At 35.2% G+C, this 12,837-nt stretch overlaps 2 protein-coding genes across 10 annotated transcripts in view; one reads left to right on the top strand and one right to left on the bottom strand.

Annotated features, from left to right (window-relative positions):
* The window catches only part of rump (heterogeneous nuclear ribonucleoprotein rumpelstiltskin), a 207,678-nt gene that overhangs the window by 139,915 nt on the left and 54,926 nt on the right, over positions 1–12,837 (top strand). For all 9 annotated transcript variants that reach the window (XR_016549269.1, XR_016549268.1, XR_016549267.1 and 6 more), the window contains one exon: positions 1,059–1,182. The gene's annotated coding sequence lies outside the window, so the exon portion shown is untranslated. The remainder of the gene's footprint in view (positions 1–1,058; positions 1,183–12,837) is intronic.
* The window catches only part of LOC150099893 (uncharacterized), a 203,005-nt gene continuing 192,194 nt past the window's right edge, over positions 2,027–12,837 (bottom strand). Inside the window, exon 58 of the mRNA XM_090403168.1 lies at positions 2,027–2,985. Coding sequence (XP_090259294.1) covers positions 2,975–2,985 — 11 coding nt within the window. The 3' untranslated portion in view covers positions 2,027–2,974. The remainder of the gene's footprint in view (positions 2,986–12,837) is intronic.

The following is a 12,837-nucleotide window of genomic DNA, read 5'->3' as shown; positions in this document are numbered from 1 at the left end:
TCAAAGTAATAACTAGTTCAGCTGAATACACTTTTAGCATCTGTACTTGATATCCCATTAGTCCATATTGACAAATTCTTATTGTGTGTGTGCAACAGCTCTCCCACTTCCTCCTCATACACGTTTCAGTTTCTTCATCCAGTGAGGAAATAGCAGTAAGATGACCAAGTTGATAGCTTTTAGCAAAATAGGCACTCGTTAGTTGAACAATCTTTTCTTCATACTATCTGCATTCAGTAGTTATTCTTTTATATTTATTCTTTCTTTTACTTGTAGCATCATGATAGCATTCTTTTGGGTTGTCTTCAGCTTGCATAGCTAGTTTCTTTTCATACTCAGACTTAGTTGTCTGTACAACAGTTGTAACTTTCTCTCCTTATAATATAACTCTGCTCCTTATAATTTTCATAACTGACATCATTAATATGCACACAGTATTCCACAATCTTTTTCTTACCAATCTCTTTCTTAATAAAATTAAGCATCTATTTCACTCCTGTCCTATTTATTCTTCGAGCTCTAGAGGCACATTCTGAAATTACATTATTTAAATATTTTAAAATGCTTCTCATCCAACAACAGATACCATTGCACAGAACTTACTCCTCAGATGGTCATAATTTCATGCTTTGTAGTTAAGTGTGTAACCTTTTCTGCATTGAATATTCATAGGCTTAGCCACGTCTCAAGTCATTGCTACGTGATGAGTATCACCAACTGGAGGCAGAATACTTATCTTTAACTGAAACCCCCTCTGACTCTTATAATCAGATCTAACATTCTTTGACCTTGAGTTCCTTCTGTAATATGATGCTTGAGGAAGTTGTCTTGCAACAGCTCAATAAATTGAGTTTCATTCTTCTCATGAGATTTCACTGCTACCCAATATGTTTAGTGATTAGTTTTTTATTATTTTTTATTGCTTTTATTACTAATCAGTATGATTATTTTTTATAATTACAGTAGAATTGAGATTTTTTTTTTTTATACAAAATTCAGGAATATTTTACTTTTAAAGTTTTTAGCTTATTTTAACTTTACTTTTACTACCCTTTCAGATATATGCTAGCATTCCAGTTTTTTCTTTAAGTGGCATAATTTGGAATCTGATATTTCACAGGAATGTTATCAAACAGAAGCATTCTTTTATCTCATGTTGAAAGAAAGCAATTTACCAGACATGTAAGTAATGAATGCTAATAATGCTGTTAGGGTGTAGATGATTTTTAGTTTAGTGTACATATAACCTAGTGAATTATATAACTAAATGTTGAAGATAAAGAGAATATAGCCACTAGAGGAAGGTGTGCATAGTGAATTTTATGAGGCGGACCCCCCCCCATTTGATTCTTAGGAAGTAAATATGTGATAAAATATTGGGATTCAGCAGATCAGCTGCAACTTTTGTTGCCTTATCCCACACGAAGCTCTTGAGATTCCTTGAAAAGGAAATGACCCCTCTTGGGATTATCATAACTTTATCTTTAGTATTTTGGTAAAATAATTTAAATATGAACTTAGAAAGATTATTGTTTTTTGTTTGGACTTCTTTATTGACAGAAGTGTAAATGTAATTTATATCATGAATCATCTGGAAGATCAATATTAATGGATAAAGCTATCAGTTTTGTTACGTGTAGTAATAAGAAAGAAAATGCAAGGAGACAGATGATCATATTTTAATATATTTCTTTGTTTAAAACAAATGATTTGAAAGCTTATATTGATAGATCGTAACTAGATTACTATTAAAAGTATACATAAAATATGTATTTAAATATTAATTGAAAGAAACCTTTTTTAACAAAAGTTTAGTTAAACATCACTTCATTTTAACTGAAGTGATGGTTAACCACAGTCACTCTTCAAGTAGTCACAATTTTTTCAGGCATTAGGGACTGAATTTCAAATGAAAACTGATCATAAAGCTATGTCCATATCCAAATTCAGAATAGTGGGATATAGCTGAAAAAAATTGTGTTTAAAATACACACAAATATAGAGAAAAAAACAAAACAACAAAATATTGTTGTAGTGATTAAAAAGCTTTTAATAACTACTTAGTTTTGTTACAAATATATATATCAGTGAGATGTATCAATTTTTTTTGTTTGACAATTTTTTCTAATCTACTGGTTCCAGAGATGATACACCAATTGGAATGAAAAACATTACCTAATATCCTATTTCTAGTTTTTGTAGGTTTGTAATTATTTTCTATATGATATATATATATCAGAACTAAAATTGAAATAACATCATTTTAACTTTATATGTTTAACACTACTGCAGTATGAGTGTTAAATGGTTGATTTTATATGATGTTTTAAACTGATTTCTTGATATGTTATTGAGGAACAGATGAAAGTTATTTCTGAGCTGCATCTGGTCCACATTCCATAGGTTGGACATTTGTAGTCAGCATTTTTTAGTATGTTCCACTAATAACCTGCTCAGAATTCAGTGCTTCAATGAGTTGTTATACACATATATTTATTCACTTTTCTTTCATTTCTTACGTTACTGAAAGTTTCGTTATCTCACCAATTTCTTCCTATTTAATCATAGCTGTATTGTATTCCTGTTAAGAGGACAATTGTAAACTCGACTTTTATTTTTTATTTAATTAAGTAACAGTAATGAAGAGAACAATATATTTTAAATGTTTTAAAATTTTGTTTTTGTACAAAAATATAAAGTTTAAAACTTAAAAATTGTATGATAGGAACTTGAGCATAAAATTGATATTATGTTTTGGTCTTTGATGCATAAATTTGAATCAGAGTATTAGTACTGCTTTTGAGAATGGAATTAACACCAGTTTTCAGTGATAGTTGAACCTGGGTCATTGCTGTCATCTCTTAGGTGACTGTATTAAAAAGTTCATTTTGTGTATGAAATTACAAAATGAACTGTTATCATCTCTTAATGATATTTACGTTATTTTATGGAACTGATGACAACTCAAAATTATTCAGCTGGTACCTGTAATGATACAATAAAAAAAAAAATTAAAGCTCATAATTTTGAGCCTAGTCATATTAATTCATATAAATTTTAGTACATTAATGTTAATAACTTGAAACAAGTCATCGGTGAAGAGTATATTGCGATAGTGATAATAATGTGTCATTATCATTTTCTTGATATGTATCCTCAGTGGATGTACAGAGAATACTATTACAATACTACATGATTAAGTTTACATTATTATTATCAATTCCACCAAATTAGTATATCACTTGTCAATACTTCAATATTGTCATCTGATATTTTTATCTTCTAGGGCAGTGATTCTCAGACTTTTTCAGTCTGTGGCACACTTAGCCATGCAAATTTCTGTCGCAGCACACCTGTGTTCTTAATGCTGGACACTTGTGTAATTTTTAGTATTTTACAGTTTATACTACATTAATTACATAGTCCTTGGTACTTGACGTAATCATTGTCATATTTCTGGTGGTCAATTGGTGGCACTTCAATTCAGCATTTACAGCAAAATAAACCAATGTTAAATATTATACTGCAAAAGTTTTATACAATTATAAATAGGCTAAAATGCACTGTTTGGATGAAAATGTTTTTTATTCTCAAAATTTGGCTGCATACTATTTGAGAAACATTACTCTAGGGCACATCTGACTGCATCTCTCCACTTAGATTGTGGCCTTTCTGAGGGTCTTGTCTTGCTATCTTGGCATCAATCACCTGTTTTGCTAATCTTTCCTCACTCATTCTAGTTAAATGGCCATACCAACTTAGATTACTTTCATTCTTGATTGCTAACAATGTCAATATCCTTTCTGATATCTCCATTTTTAACATGATTCTGCTATTGAATGCCATCTGTTCACTCTCCCAATTTTTTTCAGATCTTTAACTTAAAACTGATTTGAACACTGTCTCGTATACTGTTAGTTTCATGGTTTGGCTAATTTCTCTCTTATTACATAAATTTATTCAACTGGTTCCTCATTTGCCATCTTCACTAAGACTTGTTCTATAGGTTCTCCATTCAGAATGCAGCTGAAGTTTTATGTTCCTGCCTGTTTTTATAGTTTTGGTCTTTTAATTACTGAATTTCATACCAAATTTGTTACAGCTGTTATGCAGTTTAGTTACAGAACCCTGTAGACTTGTAGTGGATATTGTTATAACGTTCAGTGCAATATAACATCATCTACCCAAAGCAGAGAGCTAAGTGTGATATCTCTGATTCTAATATCAGGGTTTAATTCCACTTTCTTTCATAATGCAATCCATATTAGTGCTTGGGAAATTGTGAAGGAATATTTGTTAGCAGCAATAGTAAGCTGTATTCCACGAGTGAAGAAGACACAATTTGGTATAAAGTGGATGACAAACAATATCAAACCAGAACTGCAGGTGAAAAAGAGATTATGGAAGAGACATAAGGAGAGGGGTGGAGAGCAGCTGCATGAAGAATATAAGACTCAGACCAAGAGAGTGACAAGTATGGTGAGGAAAGCAAAACTGGAATATGAGAAGACACTGGCATTAAGAGCCAAAGAAAATCCTAGGGAATTTTTTAGCTATGGGGACCAGTAGGAGGAGGAATGACATTGTGGAATAAAAATGGGAATAGAGTGACTGATGCAGAGGACATAGTGGAGTTGTTCAATGAACACTTTATTGGAGTATTTCATCCTGAAGAAGTAGGTTTTAATACTAGAGAGAGAGAGAGTAGTTTCAAGGTGTAGAGGTGCAAGAGGAGAGTGTGTTCCAAATACTGAGTACTCTGTGATGTTTTCACCATGGATTTTAAGAGAATATGCTAAAGAACTGAAACTTTCATTGAAAAGCTAGGTTGACCTGGCTTTTCAATGAAAGTCTAGCTACAGGAAAGGTACCCAAGGAATGGAAGGAAGGTAAGATTGCATAAGGGTCGTAGCAGACTGGATGTGTCTAATTATAGGCCAGTTTGTGTTTCATCAGTAGTAGTTAAGTTCTTGGAGAAATTAGTGAGGGACCATATACAGCATTGGGCAGATGAGGATAATGTTATCTGTGAGAATCAACATGGGTTTGTTAAGGGGTGCTCTTGCTTTAGTAATATGATTGCCTTTTATAATAAAGTGAGCAGTTGATGAGGGAAAGGCATATACAGGGGGTCCTTGAGTTACACCAGAGATCCGTTCCTACGGACCGATGTAAGGCGATTTTTGATGCAAGTCAGAATTACCATGGCCTAAGTTACTTACCTAACCTAAAACACCCTAAAGTCATACGTATATATCATGAAACAGAACTAGGCCATAGGAAAATGAAAGGGAGAACATAATTACTGTATAGTACAGAAAAATGACAAAAATGAAGCTGTAATAAAAAAAAAAAAATTAATGATAATCCCCAAAATGACAAATGAAACTGTACATTCTGTATAGGTGATTAAAAAAAAAATAATTAAAACAATTCTTTACCTTTTATCCTGTGGTTGACTTGCACACTGGAAGGGGCATTGCAAGGAGGGAGAGACTGACAGTGGAAGGACGAGGCAGGAGAATCAGGACAGACTGCAGAAGGTGCAGGTGCAACTGAAGAAGATGGAGAGGCTGGAAGAGGTAGAGATGCCAGCACCTGCTGCAGGCATCTCTACCTTCATGAAAAAACGTTCCAGGCTAGTCTGGAATGATGCCATCCTCTTCTCGTATATATCTCCCTATAACACTGCAGGCTATCAACTTGCTCGGAAGACCTTTGTGTACCTAGCAGTGTTGGGATCCTCAGCCTCAAACTTGGGCAGCCCATCCTCAATGAGGGCAAAACCTTCTGCCAAGCCCTTGGTGGTGAATCTCCTGGGTTCAGGGGTTGGAACCGTTTCCTCCTATTCAATCGGATGCTTCTCTAACTGAATGAGGTCCTCTGCTGGCAACTCCTCCCCATGAGATGCCAGAAGCTCACCTGCTTCTCCAGGACAACAACCTTCTCTGTGACAGCCTCAACTGTCTCCTCATGGCCATGGAAATCATTCACAAACTGGGGACACAATTTTTTCCACACACCATTCAAATTTGTCTGCTTCACTTCATGGCAAGCATGCTCAATGTTTTGTATGGCATTATAAATGCTATACGATTTCCAAAAGTCTTTGAGGGTTAAGTTCCTGTCTTTTTCAGTTGCCCTGAAAGCCATAGCAAATGTCCTGCGGAGGTAGTAGGCCTTAAAGGAAGCAATAACACCGTGGTCCATAGGCTGCAAAAGTGCTGTGGTGTTTGGTGGAAGGTAAACCACCTTAACATTAGGGTGAAAGTCATCCAAGTGGGCAGGGTGACCAAAGGCATAGTCTAGCACTAACAATGCCTTAAAGGGCAGACCCTTGGCTGTACAGTACCTCTGAACTTCTGGCACAAAATGGTTGATAAACCAGTTATCGAAGATTTGAAGTGTCACTCATGACTTCTTATTTGACCTACAGATGACAGGCAGTTGACCCTTCCAAATGCCCTTGTATTTTCAGCCCGATAGACCAATAAGGGCTTCAGTTTTAAGTCACCAGCAACATTAGCCCCAAGAAGCAAAGTGAGTCTCTCCTTACCATCTTTATGGCCTGGTGCTACCTTCTCCTCGTTGGCGATATAGGTACGATTAGGCATACGTTTCCAAAATAGGTCTGTCTCGTCTGCATTAAACACTTGTTGAGCACTGTAGTCCCTCTCCCTTATTATCTCAGCCAATCCCTCAGGAAACTCACCAGCTGCTTTATCATCACCACTATCAGCTTCACCTTGCACCTTAAGGTTATGTAAATTGCCCCGAGCCTTAAACTGCATAAACCAACCTTTACCAGCATTAAACTCTTCACTTGCACTCATTTCCCCCTTTCACTTTTCAATGCCTCAAACAATCTTTTTGCCTTTTCTTTAATTAACACGAGGCTAATTGGGATATGGCGTTGATGCTGGTCTTCCAGCCAAAGAACAAGAAGCCTTTCCATCTCAATCATGAGTCTACTACATTCTTTCGTAATCACAGTTCGATTTCATGGGTGCCAATCCTTTCACGTGTTCAAGGATGCGAATTTTATCCTTGATAATAGTCCCGACTGTAGTACAACTTAAGTTCAACGCACGGCTGATGTTCGTTGCCGTTTCTCCCTTTTTTACCCTTTTAATAATGTCTAATTTCACTTCTAATGTAATGACTTTCCTTTTCTTCAACACACTGCCATCGGAAGAGTCTGCCTTACGTTTGGGAGCCATATAAGGATAAAAAGTCGCAAAAAAAAAAAAAAAAAAAAAAAGCGAGTGAGCGGATGTAAACAAAGCACGCGGTACCCAAAGAGTGTATGCTATGACCTAAGCGATGTCTTCCAAACAAATGCCCCGTAACAGCGTATTCTTCCGCTGCGCTCACAAACACGTTCACCCACAACGTTTGAATTTTACGGCGCGCTGCTTCAAGTCTAAATTTATTTTTTAAATTATTTATGGGATTACCGCCGTAAAGTCGAAACATTGCATGTCGAGGACGACATAGGTTGAGGACCCCCTGTACTGCCATTTTTTTGGATTTTGCAAAGGCATTTGACAGGGTGCCACATGATAAGCTGATATTTAAGTTGCAGCACATGGGTTTAGATGTCGGGTTAGTCAACTCGATTCAGGATTGGCTGTCTGATAGGTATGAGAGTCTTGTGTATGGTGGGGCAATATCAAGGAGGCAGAAGGTTACAAGTGGGGGGGTTGCACAGGGCTCAGTACTGGGACCTGTATTGTTTAACCTGTATATCAATGACATTGTCAATGGATTGCAAGGGGATATTCAGTTGTTTGCAGATGATGTGAAGCCGGGAATGGTTATTAGTAATAATGTAGATTTGGCAGCCCTGCAAGAGGATTTGAATAAACTAGACAGATGGGCAAATGAATGAGGGGTATCAGTTTAATGCACCAAAATGTAACGTCTTGAAGTTTGGGATAAATCGATGGGAGGCTGCATACTCAAACTGGAGGAGCTGTAATGGAGGAAGTAGGGGAAACTAACGATCTGGGGGTGATGATTGATAGAAAACTGAAATTCAGGGAGCATATTGCAAAGGTGATGAAGAGGCTTGCTGCAATACTGAGATGAATGCTGACCTGCAGAGATAAGAGTTATTCTGTCGTATAAGACTCTTATCAGACCACACTTAGACTATTGTTCTTAAATTTGGTCCCTAGGATTTGAAAGAGATAAATTAAATGTGGAAAGGATACAAAGAAGTGGATAACAGAGATGGTTTCAGGACTATACGATGTTAGTTATGAGGATCAGCTGAGAGGAATGTGGACTTCAGAGTTTGGTGGATAGAAGGAGAGGTGATATGATTGAGACTTAAACTGTTGAGAAGCAGTTACAGGGTTGACACTGGGGAGTTCTTTCATTTGGTGGAACAGCAGTAAGGAGCGATGACAAGGGGCTATCCCTGGAAGTTACGAACGAAAGCTTCCAGGGATGAGCAAGAGGGTGAGGAGTGGTTTCTTTGCATGGAGGATGGTTGAACTGTGGAATGCATTGCCTGATAGAGTGGTGAGAACAAGAACAGTGAATGATTTCAAGGCGTGGTATGATAGACTTCGTGTTTCCTAGGAAGGACCTCGCACGATGAGTCGTTCGTGGTGAGGGTGAAATATATTTGATAAATTTTATTTTATTCTGTTAAAATAACATGTAATTATTTATTTATTATAGAACAAGACTGAATTGTGATGAGTCTCACCATTGAAAATATGAAAATAATTATATTTTCTCAATTATCTTTACATGAAAAATTATCGTTACATGAAACAAATGCACTTGCGCGCATTATTTCTGTGTACAATACTTTTATTTTTGGTGTGTGTTCATGAAATTTACCAGTATTCCTGTAAATGACATTTTGGAAGTTTTATCTTCTAAATTTCCATTGGATATTGTGGAGTAATGTGCATCCTTGCCTTACTCTTGGTTTTACATCAAATCATTTTCTTGTATTTCCTTCAATTCTAACTGTGGATTTATTATTTATATCAAGCACTACTTAGTCTTTATTTGAGTTGTAAGTCAGCATTTAGAATTGGAGGAAGTTCAGGAAGATGGTTTATTGTTAAATCTGGTGTCAGACAAGGATGTACATTGTTCCCTCTGTTATTCATTATCTGTATGGATCACATTATGAAGGAAAGTGGTATTAAACCTTTGCTTTAATACCATTTTCAACAGCTCTTTGCTTTATGTGGGTGATGTTGTACTTCTAAATAAATCTACTACAAGTCTGCAAGATTTCCTGGCTAAAGTGAATAACTGTTGTGAAAGATATGGTATGAAGGTCAGCAGTAACAAGACATTGAAAATAGGCAGAGGTATTGAAAATATCAACTGTATTGTCAATGGAGAACCTATATAGAACAAGTAAAACATTTCGGCTACTTAGGCACGATTTTTAGTGAAGATGGTAAATTAAATATGGAAATAGACAACACAATCAACAAAGTTGGTATGGTAGGAAGTCGCACTGTATACAATACAGTGTTCAAATCAATTTTAACTTACGGATCTGAGAGCTGGGTAAGAAGTAAAATACTTGACCAAAGACTAGAGACCGTAGGTATGAGAGTCCTGAGAAAGATTAAGGACACAGATGGCATCAATGGCAATATCATATTTAAAAAAAAAAAAAAAAAAAAAAAAAAAAAAAAAAAAAAAAAAAAAAAAAACGAAGGTATTAGGAAAGAACTTGACATTGTCAGCATCTAGGAATGCAGTAGCAGAGCTAATCTCAGGTGGTATGGTCACTTAAACAGAATGGGTGAGGAAAGATTAGCAAAACAAGTGTTCTCTGCCAAGTTGGCAGGAAAACGACCCGGAGAAAGACCAAGATATAGGTGGATTGATATGGGTACAAAGTGCCTTAGACAATAGAAATATAAGATCTGGTAATGCTGGAGTCTTGACAAGTAACAGACTGATTTGGAGGAAAATTGTAGATAGGAAGTTAGTAATGATGTAAATTTTTCATGTAGTACTATCATATCCTGTACACCTATTTGAGTGTATATATCAGGAATTTGATGATGATGATTTATTACTTAAATATAGATTATATATTGCTCTGTATGATGTTCCATTTACCCCAAATAATTTTGAAAATTTTTTCTCTGGGTTTTTTTACCTTATTTTTTTACCTTAAAATTTTTTTACCTTAAAATTTTTTACCTTATTGTATGCCTTTTCCAGATCTACAAAGCTTAATTACATATCCTTGTCATATTCCCATGATTTCTCAACTATTTGTCATTAAAGGAAAATTGGATCTTGACAACCTCTATTTGGCCTGAACCTAGCTTGTTCTTCTCCAAGTTTCTCTTCCACAATTTTTCTCAACCTCTTTTCAAGTATGCTTGCATAAATCTTTCCTTTGTAATTAAGTGCTGATAGAAACTCATGTTAAAAGTTTAATATAGTGAAACAGCACCAGTAAAGAATTACAAATAGTACTTAATTCTTCCAGTGTTTCATCTTAGTTATAGACACATCTTCAAGGAGTATGCCCTCATTTTTCACTTAGTTTTGTGCTGCTTTGTGTGTGGATGTGTTACCTCTCATTTTTCACTTTGATGATTTCTTTGTAACTGAGAAAATATTGGAAGAATTTAATCCTATTTTTAATTCTTTCCTAGTGCTGTTTCACTCTAACTTTAACGTGAGAAACTATGAGAACTCTACTCTAATCACATGGAATTTGACCTTTTGACAAGGCCCTCTGAGTTACATAGTGTAGCCACTGCAAAGCTTTTATACCTCCATAGTTAAGCATTTCTAATCGAATATATCATATACTCCAGCTGGCTTTCCACATTTCAAGTTTTTGATGGCTTTTTCTACTCAAGTATTGATATGTACTCCTATTTGCTTTCATCTTGAACATTGTCTACTACTGTTCTTCACTCGTTTCATTTAGCAGTCTTTCAGAGTAATTGAGATATCTAGGACTTGATAAAATTCAGTTTTCTTTGTTGCCTTTATTGTTTGCTTTCTTTTACAGCACTCTTTCCTCCATTTCTAAGCTTATTCAATAGCCTCCAACATTTTGCTATCTTCCTGATATGTATTTTTTATATTCTTACCCAAGCTTTCTCATGACTTTTATTTAGTGACTTTTATGCATAGTTTAGCTCTTACATTTTTCTCTATATTCTGTTAGGACATCTGCTGACTTATTTGCTAGGAACCTTTGGTATGCTTTCTTCTTTTCCAGAATGGCTTCTTTAACTTCTTGTATCCACCATGATGTTCTTATTTTTCTATCCTTACAGACAACCTCATTGCATACCTTCCTATCTGAATCAATTAATATTTTCTCCAGTTTGCCACTGAGACTTCAAGATTTGCTACTTGTTTTTGAACCGTTTCATTTTTTTCCTGAATAATGTTTGTATTGAGGTTACAGTTTACCTGTAAAAGCTGTTCAACTTCAATTATTTTTAAAACTTTCTTACATACTATCCTTTTCAATGTGATATCCATTTTAATCCTACTTAGAAAAAAGTAATGGTCATTGCCAATTTCAGATCCTCTGTACACTCTTGTATCCTGAACCAGCATGAAGATATCACTATCAGCAATGACATAGTCAATGAGGCTTTTCTTACTTGTTGCATCTTTTCTCCACATAAACTTGTGCACATCTTTATGTTGGATCATAAAGTTAGTAATGAGTAGCCAATCATGAGCTGAAATCATCCAGCAGATACTTATCATTATTTTTCCGAAATATTCTTGTTAGCTTGGTGGGATTTATTTTTTATTCTGTTGTTTTGATCGCCAACAAGGACCACTTTTTCAATTTTCTTTGTCAGCTGCCTGTTGTAATGAATCGAAAAATTCCTCCACTTCTTGTTTAGAGAAACCTTTGTAGGTCTATAGGCATAAATAAGTTTTATTGTTCATTTCTCTATTTTGAAGTGTGCCCACATCACTACATGAAATTGCCTTCGAATCAAGAAATTTATCATGTTTGATGTTGAATGCTGTCAATACTCCTTTGTTTCCTTGATCATTATTGCCTGAATTTAATATTTATTTATTATATAATATATAATATTTTATTAATTAATAAATATATTATTAATGAATATAATATAATATTAATAATTATTTAGTAAGGTCTCACCTGTTTGTGAGACCTTACTAAATAATTATTTTTTCTTTTTTCTCAGTAATCAGTAATGCCAGTATTGTCCACATGGTACTTTTCCAGTTCTTCTTAAAGTTTCTGTCTTCAGATCTTCTGACATTGGATTTCTTCTTCTTCTTGATGTTGAGTTGGAGTTTGTTCCAGCAACTGAGTTTTCACTGTTTGCTCTAGTTCTTTGTTGGAAAAAAGCAGAGGACTTGTTTAACCAGATGTCCAGCTGGTATGAAATTTCATCATTCCATCATATGCATATGGTTTAAGCCAATAGGAGCACAATTTAGTTAGCTAAGTCCCAAATTGTCAGCCATCCTCATCTGTTCAGTACCCAGTGGGTACATATTAATGGGGCACATCATATGAAGATGAGAATTGGACATTAGGTCAGAAGCCCCAGTCAGTTCTCTGCATTACTTAAAGGCAGTGTGGAGGTCTCTACCCAGTTATTAGACTTTTAGTCCTAAGTATCTGATAGGTATTTAAGTGGAATTGCTCTTCTTTAACGAATCCTTGGACACCCTGGAAGAACATATTATAATAATAATAATATGTACATTAGATTCAGATAGTTTTTTTCCTCACACATGCAGTATATCTTAATGTCAGTGTGTTTTCTCTCCTTACTCTGCTTCTTGTGAACAAACTAGCATGTCCCTTTCAGTGCT

Source organism: Typopeltis vanoorti, chromosome 13 (assembly GCF_054136105.1).
Source record: "Typopeltis vanoorti isolate ZY-2024b chromosome 13, IOZ_Tvanoo_1.0, whole genome shotgun sequence".
Classification (NCBI taxonomy): domain Eukaryota; kingdom Metazoa; phylum Arthropoda; class Arachnida; order Uropygi; family Thelyphonidae; genus Typopeltis; species Typopeltis vanoorti.
This window is presented reverse-complemented; position numbering and strand designations above follow the sequence as displayed.